The 26,597-nt window shown below is 25.4% G+C and overlaps 2 protein-coding genes across 8 annotated transcripts; one reads left to right on the forward strand and one right to left on the reverse strand.

Annotated features, from left to right (window-relative positions):
- Positions 1-99: 99 nt before the first annotated feature.
- LOC112691068 (intersectin-1) lies at positions 100-16,259 on the reverse strand. Of its 7 annotated transcripts, none has more exons than XM_025565204.1 (29): positions 15,750-15,953; positions 13,114-13,287; positions 12,896-13,038; positions 12,537-12,833; positions 12,420-12,471; positions 12,048-12,206; positions 11,502-11,987; positions 11,286-11,424; positions 10,908-11,225; positions 10,269-10,506; positions 9,944-10,208; positions 9,679-9,883; positions 9,400-9,514; positions 7,660-7,829; positions 7,021-7,179; positions 6,792-6,833; positions 6,536-6,682; positions 6,325-6,475; positions 6,101-6,265; positions 3,243-3,358; positions 2,227-2,333; positions 1,941-2,013; positions 1,669-1,875; positions 1,526-1,609; positions 1,161-1,457; positions 900-1,095; positions 754-831; positions 473-643; positions 100-353 (listed from the first exon to the last, which is right to left on the reverse strand). In XM_025565204.1, the coding sequence occupies exons 2-29, from the start codon at positions 13,263-13,265 to the stop codon at positions 202-204; spliced, it is 4,884 nt and encodes a 1,627-aa protein (XP_025420989.1). In that variant the 5' UTR covers positions 13,266-13,287; positions 15,750-15,953; the 3' UTR covers positions 100-201. The 7 variants fall into 7 exon arrangements, with proteins under 7 accessions (XP_025420989.1, XP_025420990.1, XP_025420988.1 ...); XM_025565203.1 differs by lacking the exon at positions 15,750-15,953 and adding an exon at positions 16,177-16,259 and having other exon boundaries at positions 202-353; positions 9,938-10,208; XM_025565202.1 differs by lacking the exon at positions 15,750-15,953 and adding an exon at positions 15,973-16,145 and having other exon boundaries at positions 202-353; positions 9,938-10,208.
- Positions 16,260-16,584: 325 nt separating this feature from the next.
- LOC112691069 (BMP-2-inducible protein kinase) lies at positions 16,585-25,443 on the forward strand. Its single transcript, XM_025565208.1, has 13 exons — positions 16,585-16,799; positions 16,943-17,078; positions 17,147-17,262; positions 19,367-19,500; positions 20,116-20,564; positions 20,664-20,767; positions 20,849-21,173; positions 21,240-21,363; positions 21,492-21,594; positions 21,682-21,817; positions 21,925-22,023; positions 22,103-22,153; positions 24,062-25,443. Exons 2-13 carry the CDS (start codon positions 16,967-16,969, stop codon positions 25,174-25,176), a joined length of 2,868 nt encoding a protein of 955 aa, XP_025420993.1. The 5' UTR covers positions 16,585-16,799; positions 16,943-16,966; the 3' UTR covers positions 25,177-25,443.
- The last annotated feature ends 1,154 nt before the right edge of the window (positions 25,444-26,597 follow it).

Genomic DNA, 26,597 nt, shown 5'->3' on the forward strand with positions numbered 1-26,597 from the left:
ATGTAAGCTAATAAGAATTTAATTGAAACAATAATTGGTAACATAAAATTTACAAATATATATTAAATAATTTTCAAATAAATTAATATAATACTGGTATAAAAATTAAGATTCAATAAATAAATATCTAACATTTAAGCCAAAAAATTTAATTTAATTTATGTAATTAGATGATATTGAATGCTTTACATGGAAATAAAATTAATTTTTTTCAAATAAACATAAATCTAATTTCAAAGTAATAACACCAGTTGGCACTTCTCTTAATTGTAAATGCTTAGTAAGAGGTCCTCTGCTATTTTTAGTTGATTGAATTATCTCTGATACACGAATTTCAGATCGTCCCAAAAATTCTAAAAGTATAATTTAATCTTAATAAAAAAAAAAAATTCATAAATTATACCCTAAACATAATATTATCAAAAATTATTTTAAAAAAAAAATGTAATTCAATGAAAAATGTATTTATTACCATCAGGAGAATAGTGTCCTTGATTAAACACAGTTACACAAAGAATATCATCTTGAATATTCTTGACAAGGAACTGCATTGATGAATCCCACTTAGGATCAGGAGACTCAATTATTTGTGTACATTGTTTTCGAGATCCCATACTAACTTCACAAAATGTTGCTCTTTTACCTATTTGTTTATAAAGAATTATTAAAATTAACAAAACATTTTTAAATACATGAACAATTATTTGAATTTAATTAAACTACCTATATTATTTAATTTATAGTAAAAATTACCAAGTTTTGGAGCTTGAAGTTTTTTACCATCCATAACAAACACCAAAACTCTGCCACAAGCACCAAAATCTGCTTTTTCTTTAACAAGCACATTTTCATAAAAATATTAATAAAATTAAATAAATAAATATTAAATAGTAATATACTTGATTCTAATAATTGTTTTTGATTTTTTTCACTAGCAGTTAAAATTTTTTTAGCTTCATTTAATGTTTTTAACCACAAATTTCTTTCATTAATACTCGGAGCTGATAACAGTATAGGTACATTGTCATAATCAATTCTAAATTCAACACTGTCAGTTACTGAATCACCAATATTTAACAGTATTAATAAAAATGGCTAAATATTTACAAATAAATATTTTTAGTTAATTTATTAGACAACTATAAAAATGAATAACTTACTTGTTTATAAATTTTAAATGAATCACCAGCAAATTTATCAAATGAAAAAGATTGTCCACATAAAATTGCTGGTTTCACTGGTTCAACAAGAAGAAACATATCATTCATCAAGAATCCAACAAGTTCTTTACCACTTTTAGTCTTGGATAAAGATCCAAAATGTAGAAATTTTCTGGAGCCCAATGAATTGGTTAATGAGTTAAATATTAACCTTTCACTTAATCCTTCACTATTTACATGTGTCTGTAACCATTCTAAACGATCAGAATTTTCTTTTTCCCTAACACCTTCGTTTACCTTTAAATCAAAATAAAATATAAATATTGAATAAAAAAATTTTGTTCTTTTTAAAATATAAATATTACTCTGAGACATATTTCTTCTGCTTTGGCATGCGCCTCTTGCAAGTGGAAGTGATCTGGATGAGATGGTGGAGTATGTTCTAAAATCTAAAATAAAGAGTTGGTATAAAATAGCACAGTTACACTCACAAATATTTTATACATACTTTTTGGACTAGAAGAGGATATTTAGTGATCCGTTGCATAGGTTTAATGAGAAATGAACTCAAGGGTAGTCCTTTAATTCGAGTATTACTTTGGCAACGTTTTGTAACTTCACAAAATGCTGGATTAGTTTCAGTAAATTTTTGTAAAGTAATCGCAGCATTTAATTGACAACTACAAAATCGCACATATCGAGTCATCCTTGGAAACTAAAATAAGAATAAATAAGTAAATTATATCATAATATATTATAATTCATATAATTATATCTTACATGTTCACATAATATATCACCAACTATTCGTACTATACCAGCAGGACTCATATCTCTACGGACTCGAAGTGATCTATAAAATATTTTTAATAAAAATTAATGGATACTAAAGTAGATGGTACATAAAAATGGCTTTAAAAAAATTATTCTCATAAAACAAATACATTTAGTTTATAAAATTCAATAATATAGAGTCAAGTTGTTCACCAAATTTTACAAATTAAAGTTACTAATAATCTAAAAATAAAAACAGCATAATAAAATGTAAAAATTAATATAAACATACGTTAAAAACATTTGATTACACTCAATAATTTCCTCCCAGTTTATAAAAATTTTACGGATATCTGTAGTAGAAAGAACTCCACTTTCATATAATGGCTTTTCAAACACCTGAACAAAATATATACATTACATTTAATTAGACATTAATACTTAAATAAGTTTATAATTAAAAAATATTTTTAAATTTATAACAATCAGACAAATATTTATAGTAAAATTATTAAATACTATAATTTTATAGATGTAAAATAATTACTACATTTTATAATTCCAAAAGAAAAAAATATTGGTATATTTTAGGTTGTTTATTATTTTACAATTATTATTAGTTAATAATTATATTTTGATTAAATATGAACGAATCATAGTGGAATTTCTCAATTTATTTTGGGACATTTATGTAAAATACAACTTTTTATTTTTTACGTTAAGTCAACAAAATGTATACAAATTTTATAATTGTTATTATTATTATAATAGTTTTATAGTATTACTCTTATAAAGTTTAACTGAAATAAGTTTTGAAGTTTTTCACTTTATTTTAATATTAAAACGTATTTATAATAACTGGAAGTAAATTTAAAGTAGGTTATTGGGAATATTGTTAACAATCTAAATAATAGTTAATGACAATTTAATAAGTTAACACTATAAAAATATCATGGTCGTTGTTTTGTGTAGATGGCAGTGTATAATATAAAATGAGAAAATATTTTTAAGATGAAACTTATAGATAATAAAAGGTTATAGGTAATAAAAGATAATTATAAGAATGATAATAATTATCATCAGATATATTTCTTTTTTAAACAATGAATCTTAAATATTTTTAAATTAAAATTTTCAGTTAATTATGTATTTTTAAGGAAAAAATAGATTGATCAAAAATGAATGTTATGTAATTTTAGGAAATCAATAAAAATAATTATTAATCATACATATATATATATATATACATAGAACAAATGATAAATATTTAGAATACAACTAGTAAATACAAATTAAAAATAACCATACTTCATGTACAGCAGTCATGTCTTCTATGTAAGCCTGTTCTGTAGTAATCAATTCATGAATATGTTGTTGACGTTTTCTTTCTTCTTTATTCAATTTTACTTTAATCGTCACTTCAGCTACATGGTTATAAATTATAATACAATAGAAATTATGAATAATTTTCATAAGAAATCAACAGCGCTGTCGTTAGCGGGCAAACAACTTAAGCAATTGCCTTGAGCCTTACACTAAAAATAAATTTAAGGGGCCGCAATATGTCAAGTTAGAATAGTTAAATATATTTAGACGCAAGGAAATTGTACTAATTTTATCTAGGACTTCACAAAAACTTGCTACAACATTGAATATCATACTCCAATAGTATCAATTAATCTGATAAAATTGTTATTTATTTTTTCAACATAAGAAATTATACACAAAATGGTATAACATTTTTTAAAACTAATTAATAAGATGAGAAATCTATTTTATAAAAAATATGACAAAATGTTATTGATAGGGCAAAGGACTTGTAGCTCTAAAAAATCACTAAATATGCACTTAAATATACAAAATATGCATTAAAAATGAATTTTTTTGTAGGTACTTATTATAATAAATAAATTTTATTTACAACTTTATTTAACAACTTACAAGTTAAAATTAATTAATTGGGTTTATTTTATGAGTTTTCTTATCTGGATACTTACTTTAGGCATTTTTTATAATAAATAGTAAATAGAACGTGTTTGGACCGTCAACCGTTGAAAAACACAGCGATTACTGAAGTATGAATATGTTCTATATCGGCGACAGACGTCCCCGTGGCCCGTATCAATATTTTGTATATTAAACAATATTATCTCATCTGTCTATAAATAAAATAACCCGACACAACAATCCAATCGACTAATATCGAGACGTGTTTTTAGAAAAACCATAATGGGTCTGGGAAAAGTCAAAAACCATATTAATATTATGATAAAAATTTAAAATAATTTTAAATTCAACGTTATTTTGTTTGTATAAATAAATAAAAACGTTGACGAAAAAAATAATGATAAAATAATAAATTATTTAAAATATGCATTTATAAACACAATAAAATTTCAAAACTAGCATTGTGGAAGCATGAAACGTAATTACTTTGCACTCTGCTATTTTTATGAATGTGCAAAAAAAAATATGTAAATGCTACAAGTCATCTGCTCTAGTTATTGATATTTCAAAGAAATTATTTAATTATTTAAAAAAAATATATTTTCAAAATTTAATCTAAACGATAATTTTTATTTATTTGTCTTAAATAATCTCAAATAATAATTTATAAAAAATATTTTTATTTTTAAATTTATTTATTTCCATAAAAATGTTTAGTTATAAATTATACTTATAAAATAAATCAATCAATTGTATTATTAGATTATTATAAAGTTTAATAAATAATTCCTTAAGTGGTAATTTAAATGATTAATTGCTAGTAATCAATTATTAAAAATTATATATATTAAATTAAGAAAGACTTTTAATACAAAAAATTATGATTTATATGAATTTTCCTACTAATAAAAATGTATAATAAATTCATAAGAAAATAGAAAGAATATTCGGATTAAGATGGTAAGTAAAGAAGAAAATATATACATTGAAATATATGAGGTATATTATTGTTGTATATATTATTGTGAGTAGAATATAATATTTTGAATTTGATAATAGAATGAATTAAATCTAAGTTGACCACACAATATTAACTTATTATAATGAACTCCTCTAAATATTATAATATGATATAATAAATATAAGTTAGTAATAATTTAAAATATTGAAATAATAACTAACTACAAATCATGCAAATTTAACAATAGATAAGAATTATTAATAAACAAAATACAATAACAGTAAAAGTTATGATTAACAATTATAGAATTATGATTATGTAGAAAAAACTTAATTTTGTTCATATATTTAAGTAGTTAAGTATATAGTAACATTGAAATACACAGTAATAAATATCAGTTAATGAGATTCGGAACAAAAAATAATGATAATAAATAAAAATTCACACAATGTTGCATTTATATCTAAAACAAATACTTAAAAATAAAATGGAGGGAAAATATTGCACTTAAGTAAATCATAAGGTAAAATAATTCTATTAACATAATTGTGTATTTTTAATGCTATTTTATAAATAAAATTATTACATTTTAAGTGAAAATGGAAATAATATTTGGTAAATCCTAATCAAGTTACATTTTACATAATTTTTTTCTAAAAATGGTTGATCCATTAAAAACAATTGATTTGATGGGCGATTATAAATCAACAGCTAAATATAATAATACAAATCTTGTTTATGATTAAAACTAATCTCTGCAGTTTTATAATTTAAAAAAGCATTAAACTTACTTACTAATCAGGCTTTAAAGAAAAAAAAAAAATAAATGATTTAATTTTAAATAATCATACTATAATATTCTGTAGTTCATCCGCCTGATGGATCGTTAGCCAGTGAACAAATGACTATAACAAACTCCTACAAAAAAAAAAACAAAACAAAAACAAAAGAGACAGAATATAGAAGATGTTAGTTTAAGTTATATCTTATTTTTTAATAATAACTTATAACGTACTAACTATTTAGAAGAGTTCATTATTATTTTGTGAACCCATAACAATATAAATACAAATATATTTAATAAGAAGATTTATAACATTTTTTAGTAATTTTATAATACATTATTTTTAAAATAAATTTTAACATATAAAATTACACTATAATTAGTTGAAACTTAAACTTTTTATAAGAGGAAAATTCATGAAACCAAGTTATTATCTACTGTTTTTTACTATTAATATTAATTTATTTCACTTACATAGAGGTGCCACGTAATTACTTGGAAATAATCCAGTCTTTCCATTTAATTCTCCTCTCCACCAAGCTTGCTCATCTTTTGACACCAATGTAATAATCTCATCTTTCTGGAATGTTAATTCATCATTATGAACAGCATTAAAGGGAAACAAAGCTATAACTTTTTCTGGAAATAATATTTTAATTATTTTATTGTTAAACAAAAGTTATTAATTGTTGCATTACCTATAGAATTGTTTGATGGGGTTGTTGTAGCAGTAACAGGCACTGATGGTTGATTACTTTTAGCAGCAGGTGAATTTGCTCTTCCAGCATTACCAAGCGGTTTTACATAAGATGCTGGAAACCAACCAATTTGACGTTTTTGGCCTTTTGCCTGTCATTTAATAGTAATAAATAACTATGTACATTTTAATTACAATTTTAATTTATTTACTTGTAATTCTCCTTCCCACCAACCAGTGGTAGTCTTCTTTCTGATTTTTACTAATTGTCCACGTTGTAAGCTTAACTGTTCTGTACTAGTAGCTGTGTATGGAGCAATCACAGTTGCTACTTCTGCTTTTTTTGTTCCTTTAGATACCTAAAGAAACATATTTAATTAATTAAATTTAATAACATTTTAAAAATACACATTTTATACGCATATTAAAATTATATCATGCAAACACACACTGAAAGCATAGTTTTACCTTGTCGTCATTTTCACTATCTTCATTTGCACTGCTTTCTCTCTGACGACATGAAACACAAGCCAGAAGCAACAACAAACAATCAATTAAAATACACAACAAGCGTAGAATAATAAGGAAAATATGATAAAAGGAGAAATGTGTCATTAAAAATAAATTAGTGAATAAATAAGTCAAGCATTTAGTATAAAGTATTATGAAACATAATATAAAATAAATAAAATCATACCTTTGTTGATGCTAGATCAGGAGTAACAGATCTACTACAAGACTTTTGAGGTTCTAGCTGAATAGGAGTAGTCAATGGAGATGATGCAACAGATGTTTCTGACTTAATTGAAGAGGCAGTTTCAAAAGGAGGATTTTTATTTATAGTAGTTCCTTTAGGCTGTGTAGAGTATTCAAATTAAAATATTTTTTTTTTTAAGAAGTCTAAATACAGTGACTAAACATTAAAACTGATAAACTGAAGAATATAAAATTGTATTTTTAAACTGGCATAACTTTGTCTAATATCAGTAGAAAAAATAAAAGAATGACGTCATTAATTATATTAAAAATATATATTTTAAGTAGTGTTCCTATTATATTTAAATCATGTTTTTTATTTTTTGGTTAAATTAAAATTAAATGTACATGAAAAATATATTCATTAAATTTTAGATTTTACTTACACCAAAAAAAGACATATTAGTTAATTAACTACACTATAAAATAAAAATATTAATTTTAATTTAACATCGATCAACAAATTAAGTCACATTTTTAAGATAATAGATTTTTTTGATTTTTGAATAGAAACAATTTCAGTTTTAAATAATTCACTGTACTTAAGTTTTAAAATCAAGGTAACACAAATACATTTTACCTGAGGATCAAGATATTGTACGTAGTTAGAAGGAAATATTCCAGATCTATCACCTATTGTTCCTGTCCACCAATCACCATCTTTTTTTGTTACTAAAACGACTTCATCCTGATTCATATTTAAATCTCCTGGTTCCACAGACTCATATGGGTAGAGAACAATGTAGTACTCTAAATATAATAATTTTATTTTTATTTTTTATTTTAAAAATATTGTAAATACAATTTATCTTTTATAAGTATACTAGAATGTATGTAATTCAATATTAATACATTTAAGATAAATCAAATTAAAATCATTAGGACTTGAATTTCATTCAATTATACAAAGTATATATAAATACACTTGGTGAGATCATTCATTTAATGAAAAGTTGTGCATATTAAATTGGCCAATAACTTCGTGAAATAAAAAAAAAAAATGTTATTTTCATCCAAAAACTACTTAATACAACTTTTCATTAAAATATTATGATGGTAATTTTACATTTGTACTTATTATCCAAAATAAATAGGTATCCTATTATAAATTTTATAGGATTTATGACTTTATATTTCTATCAGTTGATTTTGTTTATATATTATTTTAAATAATATAATCTGCATGTATACTAGTGTAGTGGTGTAATTACACTTTTTAGAAAAAATCAGTATGTTTTATCATCTTGTGTGTGAAAATTTAGTATAACTTTGAAATGAAATTTGATCAAAAAATATTACTTTATAAATAACTGAATATTTATTATGAAAAAAAAAAACCAGGATAAAGCCTATATAGTTGTGAGGAAATCAAAGGATTTATCCAAGAAATAAACAATAGTAAAACAATAATAGTACCAAAAGTTGATAGAGAATCTTAAGATCTTAAAAATATGAACTATGTTATCATGAACCAAAAAAAAAAAAAAAAATTGATAGAAACTGAACATGGATTATTAAAAAGAGGGTTGGATCAAGTAATTTGCAGATCAAGGATATTTTAGTTGTATGTGTAAAACAAAATATATTTATATATGTTTTTTTTTTTTAAATCAAAGTTAAAATGTAATAGCCCTTGTTTGATCCATGTCCAAATAAATCATTTTTAAAAACATTAATATATAAATATTCTATTTTGTTTTTGTAAATAATTTGATTAAAAATTAAAATTAGGTTGTTAATAATAGTTTTAATGTGAAAAATAAAATTTTTATTTTTAATGCATGAAGTTATTGGTCAGTTGATGAAAAATATTATGCAATGTGAAAACTTAGAGTCCATTTCATGAAAGTTAAGCAGTTAATGAAATTATTTTATGTTTTACAAAGTGTAAAATAATAATTTCTCCGTGAAAAATCCATTTTATGAAATGGATAACTTAACATGAAATGAATAAGTTAATTGAGTAAATACAATATATATATATAATAAATGTATTTAAAATAGAAAATTTTGTAAATATTAATACAAAATGAAAGAAAAATATAATATTGCATAATTTTAACATTAAATTGTTTAAAATGCAATGACTAACTTCTCAAAAAATATTGACTAGTTTTATGAAACATAAATCATAACCATTAAACTTAATAAAGAGTTTAGTTAGAAATTTTTACATGTATCAAGTATAAGCTAATTTCACATAAAATGTATGCAACTATTAGATTTTTTATTAAGTTAATTTGGACCTGAGAACATTTTATTTACATGCTAAACTGCTAAAAATTGATCACATTGTAAAACTAACAATAAGTATATTTACCTTGTTTATCAGTTGGAATATTTGTATCTTTGACTGCATTTTCAATAATGGTCACACAAGATTTTTGAAACCAACCAGAACGATTATCTGAAGTTTTGCCGTACCACCAATCATCCTAGAAATAGTTTTTAAAAATTGTTATAAAATATTTACATAATTAGTAGAAAAATAATTTTTATAGAGGTCAATGAATCATCTATATGATTTATAAAATTTAAAATAGTGTTGTTCTTAGTTATAATATATACAGTATAGTACTTAATAATCATATATACATACTTGATTTTCAATTACTTCAACAATATCACCAGATTTTAAAGATAAATAAGTACTGTCTTTTCCAGTCCAATCCCTTAAAGCTTGTGCAGTAATATTCACAGTTTTACCAAGTCCTAGAGTGAGTGCAGTAGAAGGATAAGTAGAATTAAAGTCTTCAGTATCAAAACCTTGTCCAATCTCATTTTCTGGTAATTCAGCGATTCCCCTATTTTAAAATATAATGATAAATATAATTCATAAAAAAAAAATATTCCTTTACTCTAACGGCTTTTGAGTAGATACAAAATTGTCTTCCAAAGGAGCTTGACGATTAGCAATTATGTCACGAATGTCATCAGTGCCATCAACTGTTTCAACATAAGATTCCGGAAACCATCCAGTCTTGTTCTTCAACTCTCCTGTTAACCAACCAGGTTCTGCATTTTGTTCTAATGGAACCATAATAATATCTCCCGGTTGGAAAGATAGTTCATCTGTGTTACGAGCTTCAAATTCATATAAAGCTCGACACTTTTTGTATGCACTTGTATCTATAAATCAAAAATACATTTAACAGAGTTTAAAATATTTTTAATATTATAAATGAATACCTAATTTAGATGTAGAAGTTTCTTCCACAAATTCAGTAGTTGATGCTGAATTCCACGCATCATCTCCCCATGACGACATTTCCTTGGCTTTATTTTTCTTCATTTCTACAACTTTTTTGGTGTTTTCCTCATAATTTGGATAAATCTTTTCACAATCTTCTATAAGCGTAGTCAACTGTATTTTTAGTTGATCAATAGTACTATTGTTATTTTCAACATCTTGTTTTTTAAGTTCAATCTGAAAAATTAAGTTTTAACATTTTTATTTAAAGTTTTAATAATTCAGTACAGAGCTTCAAATGGCAAAATAATATTAGACGGATGTTCTTTACTAATAAAAAATAATATTTTCAGCAAATTCAACATTGTACTATTTCTGTGTCCTTTTAAAATTTAAAAACTTATTTCAGAGCAATTTATTTTTTCTTTATATTTATAATTTTATGTATTAATGTAGTTTGTTTTTAAATTACAGAAACAAAAAAAAAACTTATTAAATCATCATAATGACTTTGAAAACAAAAATTTCAAATAAGTTATGCATTGAGCCCATACATACATTAAAAAAAAATGCATCATATATTTTCTTAAAAAATACATTTACGCTATCAATTTGACCACTGTAAAATATAATCTTACTTGTGCATTAAGATCATTAATTTTATCTTGTAAAGTTTTCAAGGATAATTTTTTATTTGAAATTGATAATTGAGTTCGATCTTGAGTTTCTGCAGTTTCAATACTTGAATTAGTTTTGTTCTTGGCCTCTAAACGTATTTTTTCTTGACTAACTACAATAAGACGATGATTTTGTTCTTTCAGAGTAGATTTTAAACGAGACATTTCATTCATTTGAGTGTCTCTTGTTATACGCATACTATCAATAGTAGATTTTACTCCAGTAACACTTGCTCGAGTTTCGCTGATTCTTTGTGATAAATCTTGCACTTTATCAGTCTAAAATAACAAATTTATTATTATACAAAAAAAACTATATATTTTGAAATAAAAATTTACCATAAGCTGTAAATCGATGCTCAAACTCTGATTTTTCCCTTTTAACTTTAATACCATTTCTTGTTCCTTATTTCGCTGTTGCTGAAGTTCCATACTTCTTTGTTTTTCCCATTCCAGTTGACGCTGTCTCTCCATTTCTCTTTAATTTATATTAAATAGTCAGTAAGTTATAAAATAAATACTTAACAAATTATTAACTATTTAATAGTTATTTACTTTCGAGCAGTTTCTCTTTGTTCTTGAGTTCTTTTTCTTTGCTCTTCCCTTTCTTGCTCTAGCTCTCTTTGTTTTCTCATTTGAATTTCCAATTCTTCTTGTCTTCTTTTTTCTTGTTCCAATCTTATTTTTTCTTTTCTTTCTTGTTCTTCTCTTTCTTTACGTTCTCGTTCTTCTTGTTCCTTTCTCTGTATCTCCAATAGAGTTTTACGTCGTCTTTCTAACTCTGCTTGCCCTTTCTCAAAATTTTCTTTGCGTTTATCTTCAAATGTAGTTTGGCTTATCAAACAAGAATCAGATTCAGGAGTTCCTTCACTTGGGGCAGTTAAACTATTCTGACGTTGGCGTCGAACAGATGGTGGTATAAGTTCAGGAGGTAAAGGAATACGAATTTTTTCTCCAGATTTAGCCAAATCACACAAGTACATAGCTAGGATAAACTCATCACAACATAACTGACCGTCTTTATCCATATCGGAAAGATTCCTTTAATATTCAAAACAATTTAAATATATAAACAAATTAATATGTACTTATTCTATTTACCATATTTGTGCAAGAACATTTTGTGGCAACTGAGTAGCTACCATGATTCCACGTGCTTGAACTCCTGTTAAGAAACCTGTTCTCATCCGATCAGTGGTATTAAACAACTGTGTATACTTAAGTTTAGTTTGATGCGGTACTGCCCATTCTTGGTTTCCTCTAAAATACACAAAATAACTTATAAATCATGGTAAAACATTATACACAATAAAAAGAACCAACAATTTATTAGTATAATTAACATATTAAATATTTAAAGTAAAATGTTATATTACTCTTAACTGCAAAACTTCCAGAATAGTTTCAAGTTTTCTGGTAAAATATATATTATCTAAAGTTCTTAATTTACATAATTATATTTATTAAACTTACGGAGAATCTATTGATATAGGCATTGGCATAGAAGCAATTGGAGTAGTAGTTACTAAAATAAAAAATAAAAATTAGTAAAATTAGAAATTAGCAAAAAAATTATAACCTTAGACTTACATGATGGTGCTGCAGGAGGTGCAGGTTTAGCTGGAGGGACTGGATGAGTAACCACCCCCATAGAATTTGCAAACTGGACCGGAGAAGGTTGTTTTAAAACAGGCTGACTTACAACTGGACTGACATTGGAAGCAACAACACCAATGGGAGAAGAAGCTACAGGTAATGGTGATGATACTGCAGGTAATACTGTTGTTGGGGATATAGTAGATAGTGGCAACGTCATAGGCGGTGCTATCCCAGGAGCCATTGATGGAGGACTGGTAATAAGTGGAGAAGATGCTTTAGGAACTGAATCTAAAAATATAAAAACATAATTAATTTAAATTTAATGAAATATGTTAAAATTTTAATATTACTTAAAGATTGAACAGAGTTCCACAAATTACTAGGAATAACTTTAGGTAACTCTAAACCTCTGAGTTTAAGACTAATTAATTTGCAAGCAATAGTGAATTCAATAATATTCATACAACCATCTGCATCAGTGTCAGCTAAAGCCCTAAAATTAAAATTTAAAAAAATAAGTTAAATAATAAACTAAAATATTGATATAAATATCTTTATATAATTTTACCATATTGCACCGAGTACTAGTGGAGGTAATCTGGACTGTAAAAGAAATCCTTTGGCTTGTTCCCCTGTAATAACACCACCAACTGGTTTTAATGCTTGAAAATGTTCGCAAAAACGTGTCCATTCTTGTGGGGTGACCACCCAAGGATCCATCGCACTATATTATTAATTAAATCTAGAAACAAAATTTACAATGATAATTAAATAAAACATATTTATAAACAGACTCAAAATATTTACATTTTTAGAATTATCATATTGAAATAAAATTAAGGTATCATCAGAATTAGGGTTGCGTCCTTCTATTCTAATATTAAGGTTTATTAAGTTTATCCTAATATATATATATATATTTACTATCTTTTCAAGTAATAAGTATTGTAATAATAATTTATGCAATAACTTGAACTTCATTTAAAAAAATGTAATAATACTATAGGTACAATTTAAAATGTAGTTATTATATCAATAAAAAATATTAATACTTAACACGTTCACGACCAAGGCTTAAATTTGAGTGGTCTTTAAATAAACCATCTCATAAAATAGCTTTTAATTAAACATGAACTCATTGTATCTCATAGTAATATATTTTATAATATTATTTATAAAGTATTTTCGGATATTAAAGACATGTCACATATGTGTGACATCAGGTTTTTTCAGTGGTTATCCTTTACAGAAACCTGATGTCACACATATGTGACATCATTATTTTTCTATAGAAGAATCAGTAATCACCATTGCATAATATTATAATAGGTATTTTTTTGGTGAATAAGTTTTTAGACAAAAAAATTATACGAAAATCATCTCCAATGAATTAACGCAAATATAAAATGATTCAAATATCATTACTTGTCAAGAAATCATCAGCTGGTACATCTCAAAATAAAGTCAAAATTATATTTATAAAAAACACCAAAATTAACAAATGTTAAACTTAATACAAACAACTCAACATCAATGTATAAACAAAATTTATAAAAAAATTAAACAAATTACTTCTTGTAAAATAATAAATAACAGTTAACATTATTTGAAATAAAATCAAAGCAAAATAATAATAAAATTAACAAATTAGACCATTTGTTATTAAAATCAAAAGTTATAAAATTATATTTTTACCAAACAAATTTTAAATATTTATATGACAATAAAATGTATAAAAACAAAGTTATCACGAATGAATCACCAAAGTTTAACAAAATTATAAAATAAAACAAAATTTTGGTTAAAAATAACAATGAGTTAAAGATTTTAGTTCCAAAGAACTATTATAGTAAAAAAATCTCAAAAAAAAAAATAATTACAAAACTACTTTTTAAAACAAACTAAAAATAATTTTAGTAACGTCTAATTATAAATGATAAATTTTGAAACAAGGATCAGGACATAAACCGATTGTGTTCCCTTTATCGTCCTTGCATGTATCACAAACAAAAGCAGTATTTTTTCGCAGTTTATTCTGATGACAAACTCTACATCTTTTTCTAATATTTACTTTCATAAGATTATGCGTTTTCTGTGATGTTCTATTATTAACTACACGTTGATTATATGAAATACCAATAAGATAACTTGCAATTTGCCAATTTTTAAACCAACTATATAAATCAATTCCTCAGATAACGTATAATTAAACAACGACACAAATAATATTTGTTAGGATAAACCGGAGTAAATAATTCTCTATTAAACATCATAATGACCGTGTCACACATATGTGACACCGGTCTCTCAGAACAAACACACATGTCACATATATGTGACACGTGGCCGTGAACGTGTTAATATCTAAAATCAATACCTATATAATTATAATATAAAAACATTAAATACATAAGAACACAACATTTAATTTCAAGCAGAATTAAAAGTAACAAATTATTGATCGGTATAATAAAATGATATTATTAAGTAAAGAATAGATTAGAGTGTAAATATAAATATTATTTATGGTTACTTCTATATGCTTTATTTTATTTTTATACAATTGTATGTACTTAAGCATTATTAAAAATCTTTATTTAACTAATTTTTTTCATTCAAATATTAACAGATTCATGTCCATAATTAGTATAAAATAAGAAATTTAAATTATTGCTAAAACAGGTTAATAAAATCATTAATAAATTAGATGTTGGATTTGGTAATGTGTAAATATTCCAGTTCTATTAAAACACATTTTATTTTCAGTTTTATTCAAATTTCAATAATATTTAAAGGATTAATTTTAAATACTCTTAGAATAAGAATTCTACGTATTTTCGACATGTATTAATGAAAAATGGGATTTCTTTGGAATAAAAAGCCAAAAAAAGTAGGTCGAGTAAAAATCAATATTTTTTTATTTTTTTTTTTTTCCACTTTCATTGGTACTCGTTTTAGACGTAAGTACGACAACGGTTAAATTATTAATCGTTATGATAATAATATACGACATAATAATAATACTGTGACGGAGAAAAAACGGATGATGCCAAACGCAAAACTATGTTTACCGCTGATACAGGTACTTGCGATTGGCCCCTCGACGCGCAACGATTATATGATGTACAATATTATTGTTATAATTAACGATAAAATACTGTCAAACGACCGTGAAACGGTGTCATTACTATGAGTAATCCTTACCGATGTCGGTGCTCGTACGTGTGTGTGTACCGCGGATTAATGGGTGTCGGTGTGTGCACGCGCGTGTGTACACGTCGAATGGTTAATACGTGCACGTCGCACAGTAGATTGGAGAGAACCCACTTCAGAGATAATAAAAACAAAATGTATGCTAGCTAAGAGCAGCGCGTAATAATAATTATAGTAGATTTTTTATTAAAAAAAAAAAAAAAAATTCTATTACATTTCCTCTAACACCCTCGGTTGTCTCCACTATCAGTTTCGCCGCGACGATACCACACTCGTCATTCGCCTGTCCACAATAAAAATGACTTATCATCACAGCCGCACAATAATAATACACATATTATTATACATATTTTCACACACACACAACATACATTGCTGTGTACAATAAAACGTTTTATCATCGCAGTGGTACCCAAACCTGAAAATGTTTTCCGACGACGGATATTTGGCGCGCGCGACGATGATCTCGCGAGCCGGAGCTAGTGTACTTCGCACACGAACTACGCGGCCGCCGTCGATTTGTTCCGGAACGAAACGGGAGGGTCGATCGAGGACGATTTGCTACGAAACGACGTGCAACCGACTTTTGAAACAATCTATCCGACGGTGAAAAAATCACGCGAAATCGGTCCTTTAGCTTAGACCTAAGTTCAAATTACGACTGGGTGCCCGTCGACTCCGGGCATTTAATATTAATTTTTTTGCTTTTTTTTTTTTAGTACGCACTTGTTTGTATACGCGTCAGCTGTTTACGTATATTGAACACTTGGCCTCCTTATCTTCGTTCGTCTGCACCACCACCACCACCACTACCACATTGAAGCGATAGGTCTCTATCGTTGTGGTGGCGCGACGGTGACGGAGAATCGGAAGAGAAATATAAATTTGAATTAAAAAAATTTTTCATAATTTTTATCAGCACCGTGCTCTGGTGTGTTTTTCTGTACCTCGATGATGGAGGCGATTAGAGAATTTGTTTGTGTCGCAACGATTTAATTGTGACTATGAATTATTATTACCTTCAATGCCACTAGCGTACAAGTACGTTATTATTATTATTATTATTCACGTCGTTTTATTATATTTATTGTTATTTAATTTTTTTTCTTCCCCCCATTGTAACGTTATTACTATTATTATTATTGTTATTATTATTATTTTTATTATATTCTCCTGAATGCTAGTTGTATCGTCTCCAACCAGTCAACATGAAAAAACTTTTCTCTAAAATCGACAATTCCAAAGATCCCAACTGTTTCGTTGGTAAACAGTTTGTGGTAGGCCGTACTTCTGTAACTGTAGAGGATGTGATTGCGGAAGGTAAGTTTAAATCAAATATTGATTCAAAAATATTAATTCATTACATGTAATACTTTTCACAATTTTAGGTGGTTTTGCTGTTGTTTTCCTTGTAAAAAGTAATAACAAAAAATATGCTTTGAAGCGTTTATTTGTTAATGATGAAGTAGACTTGGGAGTTGCCAAAAAAGAAATACAAATAGCTGTAAGTCAAAACTATGTTTAAATAAATTGTTAAAATATTATTTACTTTTGTTCAACAGTATTTGTTGTTAGAAGTTCTTTAGATATAATGTTTTATTAATTTTTTCTATGATATATGGGCTATTTAGAAGTTTTGCATGCTTCTACCTAACTTCTCTATACATCCCTTATCATTGCTTCATCCAATCATTTTGAATTGTTGGTATCTAAAATATTTTTCTTTATCATATTTTACTGTAGGTCTTCTCCCTTGATCATTTTTTTGTTGGAATTCTGATCAAGAAATTTCATACAAGATTTTTGCCTGCTCGCCCGACATGAATAGATCAAAATTTTTAATTTTCAGGGAAAATTTAATGTTTGGCTTATTTTTTAACATTTATCAATTTTGGATTTTCGCTTCTTATATTCTCCATTTTGATTTTGAACAAGTCTGTGTATTTTCCAGAACCTGTATTGTGAACCATGTTTCACATACCTACCAACACATTTGGTTGTAGATAAGAGATTCTCTTTATAGCATTTGATAGTTGCCTAGAGCTAAGTATCTTGTTTACGTAAAAAAAAAACTTTATTTATAATATTTACTCAAGTATTTATTAATTGGATCTTGTTATACATGCTATTTTCTATGTTTATGTTGACTCCTAAATATTTAAGCTTATCCACTTGTTTAAAGGAGTAGGGTCCATTTTTAGAGTTGCTTGATTTACTACATTTATTCATTACTAAATACTTGTTTTAATTTTTGTTAATAACAAAGTTTATTCTCTAACTATACTCTATTAGTTTTTCTGTTACCTTTATTACATTATTTTCTGTATTTCCAAAAACAAGTATGATGTCATCACAAGCATTATGTTTTTGCCATTAAATTCTATTTAATTACATACATCCTTGTTACCTTTTTCAATCGGCAAATTGAATTATCTAAAAGACATCGCATCATATTTTTCTAATCCAGATTGAACCTCAAATTGTGGTGACAGTGTCCCTTAGTATCATACTATACAGCAGGGATAGGAAACTGGCAGCCTACATACTTTTTTTTTTCTGGCTAGTGCTATATTTTCAAATCACTTCATAATATTTTATTGTTTAATCAATATTTAATTTTATAACGTTAATTGTAAAATGTAGATATTATATTTTTCTCTAGCATTGAACTCCAGCTAAATCATAATAATATATATATATCAGTATAGCTAACATAGCTATAGGTATTAAGCACTTATTTTATTGTACTGATTCAGTTTTAAAATTTAATTGTTTAAAGTAAAAGCTAATGGTCTATTTCAATGATCTTTTTTCATTTTTTTACCATAGCCTGTCAGATTTTAAAGTTCTAAAAATTTGCCCTCTTGTTACTTTGAGTTCCCCATCCTTGGTATGTATGTATGTGTTTAAATTACATATTTCTATCTAGCTTTTCTGATATTTCAAAATTGCTTAGAGCATGTTGTCTATTGGTATTGTTGTAAGCTTATTTAAAATCTACACAAATTAAGAACAGAACCTTATCATATTTGTAATAATTTTACATTATTTGCCAGATAGTAAAAATATGGTTTATTATTGACTTTCTTCTTGTAAAATGAGATTTAATGTTATTCATAATATATATTATTAAAATGTTATATTTCTAATGTAATTATATTTCTATTACTTTCAAAGTAGTTTAAATGGTCATAAAAATATTTTTGGTTTTATTGACTCAAATATAACACGCCATAATAATAATAATAATAATAATAATAATTTATTATTATTATTATTAAAAATATCTTAAAATTGCACTAAAAAGATGCCAAAAGTGCTATGAAAATGTATTAAAATTGCAGTATAAATATGTTAAAATTGCAATGAAATACATTAAAATTACATAGTAAAATCATATCAAATATATAATCATTAATTACTTACTTAATTAAATAATATTATGGACATTTATATAATATTTACAAAATATATCATTTTTCTGAATTAAAATTTATAATTATATACATCTCTAAATTGTATTCTTGAAAATTGTATTGTCTGTAATATATAAATAATAAATTGTCATAATATATATTATTAAAATGTTATATTTCTATTACTTTCAGAGTAGTTTAAATGGTCATAAAAATATTGTTGGTTTTATTGACTCAAATATAACACGCCATAATAATGGCGTTCATGAGGTACTAATGTTGATGCCTTACTGTCCATCTAATGTTTTAACTCTTATGAACAACAGGTAATAATAATAATTTTTACTAAATTTATTATATTATAGTTATTCCTATAAAGAACTTAATATTTTTCATAATTTTTATATCAATTGGTTACCATCATTCATTGCAAGTTTTTTTTCTGTACAATTTATTTTTATGCATTAAAAAATAATATAAGACATGAGTATCCCCAGGGGTGACAAGACAAGGCACTTCCCCCCTTAAAATTTTAAATTTGTTTTCTAAAGCATTATCTGTAATGCACCAATTTAGTAAACATAGATTACTTTAACATATATATTACATATAGAAGAAAACTATCTTTAATAATAATTGGATTATTTTATCTTATCATATCTAATCTTATATTTGATGAAAAAAAATAATATATAAATAAAATTTAAGTATAAAATAAAATGTATAAAAAAAATATTCATTTATTTTTTAAATTAATTTTGCTACCACCCCTCTAAAAAAATGTCTACGAACGCCTTTGATAGCAAATACAGTTGTGCCGACATTGTTAATATGTTTCATACCTAAATAAATATCTACCACTACAAAAATATACTATTTTGTGGAACAAATTTTCAAATACATAATTTATATTATTTTAATTTTAATTTATTTTAATTTAGGCTACAATCTGGCTTCACAGAAATTGAAATCCTTCAAATATTTTGTGATACTTGTGAAGCAGTTAGTCGCTTGCATCATTCACAAACACCTATAATACACAGAGATTTAAAAATTGAAAATATTTTAGTTAGTGAAAATGGTCAATATTTATTGTGTGATTTTGGTTCAGCGACGGCACGTGAACTAGATCCAAATATACAAGGGGTACATGCTATAGAAGAAGAAATTAACAAATATACTACATTATCTTATCGATCACCTGAAATGATTGACTTATACAACAACAAAGTGATAACTACAAAATCAGATATTTGGGCTTTGGGTTGTTTATTGTACAAACTATGTTATTTTACCCTTCCGTTTGGTGAAAGTCCATTAAAAATACAAAGTGGTCAGTTTAGTATTCCAGACACTCCAGAATATTCATTAAAATTAAATACTTTAATCAGTAAGTTGACATTAATTCAGTTAAATATTATATTATATCTTTAATGTAAGATACAATAAATTATAAAATGGTTTATTTAATGCAACAAATAATTTACAGAATACATGTTGGAGGTTGAACCTGATTTACGTCCAGATATTTTCCAGGTTTCTTTTATTGCATTCCAGTTAGCTGGAAAAGATAATCCAGTTCAAAATTTAAATGTAAGATAGTATTATATTAGTACTCCGTTACTTTTTTGTGAAAAATTTGTGTTCATATCTGAATTGTAATTATTGTTTCAGAATGTTCCCCATCCAAATATTAATGAATTAATTGTGTCACTAAATGAAAAACGAGTTCCTCAAACACCAAAAACACATGTCAAACAAAATTACCATCCATCTACCATTGTAGAAGGCACTAGTGTGAATCCAAGGCAAAGACCAAAACCTTTAAGTTCAGGAATACCTCCACCTTTAGGTTCATCTCCAACATTTAGAAGAGCATTTCAACCATCTGTTGGAATGTTAACAAATTCTCATTCGCCGGAAATATCTCACCAAAATAAAATACCACAGCAAATATCTCCACGGGAAAAATCCTCTCAAGTATTATTCCCAGTCAAAGGTAGATACATTTATTTGTAACATTTATAAAATTAACTTTTTACTAATAAATGTTTGGTCCATATAGATTATGCAGATCCATTTGTTGAAACTACATTCATTCAGTCTACAACAGCATCACCTTCATCATCCCCTTTAATTTCTATACCCAAACATAAACGAAACGTTAGCGAAACTTCTACATTCTCTAAGTATGCATTAGTTATTCGTCTGTTTTTCGTCCATTAAAAAGATAAATAAATAAAAATGTAAACTGATAATGACATTTTTATTTTGAAAATGTTATAATACATTTTATTAAGTTTGCTTTTAATTTTAGGATTTTTGTCAATGAAAATAATCAGTTCTTAACGTCCTATGAAGATACCACTAAAGAATGTTCTGTTGCAACGCAAGATTCCACTGTTTTTTCTACTACTAATGTATGTAACATAATCATTTTTAATAAATAGTAATTTATTTTCTTTTACATTGTAACTAGTTGTACTTATTAAAATACAATATTTTAGGTAGAACCTATTAATAATTTGAGTATAAAAAAATCATGGAATCCATTTGAAGAATCATCGTCTTTTCAGTATCAAGATGATGCTGAAAAGGAAACTTTTAATCCTTCATTCACTCAATTGCCTTCTAATGAGAATGGTAATAAATTATTTCAGTAGTTTTATTAACTAATATTTATATTAATAATTATTAAAATCTGTACCATTAGTTCATTATTTTATTTTAGTTAAACATTCAATTTTTAGATGAAATTATTGAAAAATCTCTAGAAGTAACTGCAAAAACAATGAAATCCTTTAAAACTGAAGAAGATCCATTTGGTTCTGCACCATTTCCATTCAAAAGTCAGTTTTTAACTTTATGTAACATGTTCTATTCTAACATTAGAATTGTTTAAGATATATTTTAACTTGTTTCTTTTAGGTATTGATGAATCAATTGGAAATAGTCCAGTTAGAAAAGTGTCACTTAATGGTAAGGAAATAATAATTTTTAAATAATTCTGCAGTGTCTGTATCTAACAGCTTTTGACTTATGCTCTTGCGGAGGTTTCCTGAACAGTATAGTAATATTTTTTTTATAGTTATGATAACGTATAAAATTTATAAATTGTGGATACAAAAATTTTGTAGGTAATTAAAACAATTATTTATAAGTTATTATAATATTTAATAGAAATAATTAATTATTGAATTTGAAAAAAATTATATAGAGCAAAATTCTGTTTTAATAATAATAAAATATTACATTTGAACATTTCTAATTATAAATATATATTAAGGAAATAATTATAATGTATAAAAAATAATATTATTTTACATTTTATCCGAAAATGATAGATCATGATTTTAATTATAAAACAATCATGTCACTTAAATTATTTATTTTTAAAACATCAAGTCATCATAACTTTTTTTAAGATTATAATCTTTTGAATAAGAATAAAATTAATTTTTAATATTTATATTATTGAAAATATTAAAAACTGAATTAATGAGCATTAAGAAGTTAAATTAAAAATTTCTTAAGTCTGTACAAGTATTAATTTAAAACATTAAATTTAAAGAAAAAAATCGTCATTGCATTTGTCAATGTTTTACTGAGAATCTAGCATAATATAATATAAATAATAGAATAAGCTTATAAATCGTATACATACAAATATTTGTGTCAACTTGAAGGTATAGTGAAATTAATTTATTGACAATAAAATGTATTTTATTTTAATAAATTTAAATTTCTTTAACTTTAAAATCATACTTAAGAGGTTACTTATAGATTGATGAATAAATATTTTTGTTTTATTATTTGACAGACTAAGCTTTTGCTGCATATTAATAAGTAGATTATTGTTTATACTTAATAGTTAATACTTCATTCCAATTAATAGTTTGGTATATTTTTGATTAGCATTTTTCAGTGAGATAACAAATTATTCTTTAAATATTGAGTTAAATGTTTTTTTTTTAATCAATTACTAAAAAACTTAAAAATTTATACATCATAACACTGAGTACACTTTTTAACGCATTTCTATTATTTAGTACAATTTATTTTCAACATATTTTTTAAATTAACAATTTCAATTAATAAAGTACGAAAATAGATTGTCAGTACCTACTTTGATTAATGATTTCTGATTATTAAATGAAATCAGATTATTAAATATAGAATAAATAGATAAATAAATAGATAAATTACCTGATTTGTCAAGAAACACTTGATTGAGATTCAGTTGTAGAAATTCATATCAATTAAAAAAATCAAATTACTAATTTTTCTTAATAACTAATTTTTAACTAAGATCTTTTTTAGGTATTGGAAACCTCCTTATTAAATTTACAATTTATCGGTTCTTAGCTAATACACAACTTTTATTAATTTAACACAGTTTTTATCAGCCTGAATTTATGTGAATATGCTCTATTTTATGAAAAGCAATATTAAATATTACTAATTAGGAAATTATTTCAGCTTCTACATCATAAAATCTAACAATTGTTTATTAATGTTACTAAGCCTGTGCTATTTAACAACCATGAAATCTCTTATCTGGTAATATGGTGCGTGTTGGTTGGTTCTTTGTAGGTTTGCAACATGATGGGAATCAGGATTGATACACATTTAACAATGTCTCACCATAAATTATGCATATCATAGATACGAGTTACGGTGATAATATGTGCATGAATTATTTACCTTCTACAAGAACTACTGCACTACTTAGTTCAATTATATATTTCTTATATAGTAGTTTTTAACTTATAATTTTATATACCTTCTAAAATTGCATGTTAAATTTTGGATATATTATTATTTAAAATATATAATATTGTTTATCTGAAATTAGTGTTTTTTGTCTTTTATCTCTTAATTTTTTAGGAACGGATATTAAAAAAAATGCTGAAAAATGGAAAACGTACTTCATTGAACATAATTTAAAATTAGACAGATTAATACTAAATAATCAACCCGATAATGATGAAATTGCTACTGGCTTAGTAGCAACAGCTCATAGTGATGATGAACTAGAATCAAATGAATGTTCATCAACTCCTTTTGTAAAAATCCCACTTGAAGATCGATCAAAATATGAAAAACTTGCTTGCAATACAGATGAAGTTTCTTCAGATGATAGTCAAGTAGTAAGTGGTGAAACTAGAAAAAAATCTTCAAAACGAAGAAAAATCCCAGAATTCAAATCAACTAGTCGTTTTCGAAAGGACAAAAAAAATAAAAAACATCAGAATGAATATGATCAATCTGATGATGATTCTATTGGATCAGCTAGTGATCTTCAAACTCGTAATGATGATGAAGACACAAACAAAAACATTCCTGAAACTATGACGGTTAAAGATAGTATGATAACATGTGGATCGTCAGCATATCATGCTGAATGTGAAAGTATGGCACGAGATGATATTCCTCCACCAAACGCCCAAGGAGCAACTAGACTTCGTGACCCGGTACCTGTTAAAAGTGTTGATGCTGAAATACCATTAATATCTGATAATGAAGGAGAAGAGTATGAAAGTTTAGACAATACTGATGTGTTTGCAATGGCTCCATTTCCTAAGGCGAAAAAAAAATGTTCAGATAATGATTCAGATCTATTTGGTTCTGTGCCTTTCAAATCCATTAACACAAATCCATTTGAACAGGCTGATTTTACCGATAGTGTTTATTTTCAAAAAGAAGACTTAATAGAAGCACCATTTAGATCTGAACCAAAAGAAGCTATTTTAGTGGATTTAGATCCACAAGAACCAATTTATATGAAAATAATTCCAAAAAGTGTTGCACAGGTAGCAACTAATAAAGTTATATCTACAATAACTACAAATAGTGGCTTCAGTAATATGAGCTTTGAAGATTATTCTAGTAGTGATGCCGAAGAGTGTCAAGCACCAGTTTATTCACCTTTTGAAGTAGTTCGACCTGAATGTGATATTAAAAGATCTTCTTTAAAAAGACGTAGTAATCCTTTTACATAACAAATTGTTGAAAACAAATATTTAACCTCACGCCTTGAATAAAATTTTACTTACAGTCTATATGAATTAAATTATAGTATGGTATTAATAATTTTTTTTGGTTCACTATGAGTACAATCAATCGTTAAATAACATTATTTTAGTGTAGTTTTGAATCTTTGTTACTAAAAGTACAATGTTTTGAAATCTCCTATATTTGTATTTTGAAAACAAATATTCTATTGTGATTTTAGTTATGTTTAAGTGTGATATATAGCACTTAAGACTAGTATTATTAAGTCTAGTTTATTGGCAATTGAATGGTCTTACATTGTTATATCTTATTATTGTTTTATTTTTTTTTTTTTTTTTTTTGTTTCGAAACTATTGTTGTTTTATTTATCAAGTCTCTTTATAGTCATTATTTTAAACATTTAAACCAGTTATATTTTATAGTCAAATACTACCTTTTAAGTATCCTATATTGTATGTATACTTTAGCAGCTGAAACACATGTTACAATAATTATTATATTTATAAGTATACTTAATAAATGCAGTATTATTTTAGGAAACTTTTTAATGAAAGATGGAAATAGTTTTATGATGGTTGTAATTTGTATGTAAAACATTGAAAATGGAATCTATTTATTTAACAAAAGAAAAATTGTTTTTTTTTTTTATTTCCTTTCATTATCTCATATTTATTTGTAAAATATTCCTTTTGAATTAATTTGTAAGAATCTAATATTTTTTTCAAATCCAGCAGAACCCATATAATCTGCAGCCTAAACCATCTTTATTTTTACAAGACCAAGTAATAATTTTCAAATAGCTCAACTAGCTATTATTATGAGCGTGATAAATTGCTGTGTAATGGTGTATAGTTACTATAACTCCATTGGTTATAACTTATAGTTTTAGTATAAGTTAAAGTATTATTTTCATTTAATATAATGCTATATGGATGGATACTTATCTGCTTAGCATTATAATTTTGGAACAAGATTTATTTATTTTGATAATGCTGTGCACACAATTTTGACAAAAATTATTATGATCATTCAATATTTTTTCCTAATAGGAATTTTTATCTAGTTTGTGTATATAGGAGTTTATTTTTTGGATTAAGTAATTTTCCAAATGCCAAATGAACGAAAAAAAAGTTGTAAGATACAAAAACAAATGGCTGATAAAGGAAAGTTTTTGTTAAAAATTGAAACCAACATACCAAGTATGAATGTATCATTTGTTTTGATAAATTCTGTAATTACTTTAGTATTTCAAGTATTTTGAGAATTTTATTTTATTTCATTCAATATATTTAGACTGATTAAAAAAAAAAAAAACGCACAATTGTTAAAAATAATAAATACTAAAAACAATATCACTGACGAACATTTATGTTGATTAGTGTGAGTACTTGTTGTCAGTCGCGGGGGG

Source organism: Sipha flava, unplaced genomic scaffold (genome assembly GCF_003268045.1).
Source record: "Sipha flava isolate LNK unplaced genomic scaffold, YSA_version1 553_pilon_pilon, whole genome shotgun sequence".
Taxonomy (NCBI): domain Eukaryota; kingdom Metazoa; phylum Arthropoda; class Insecta; order Hemiptera; family Aphididae; genus Sipha; species Sipha flava.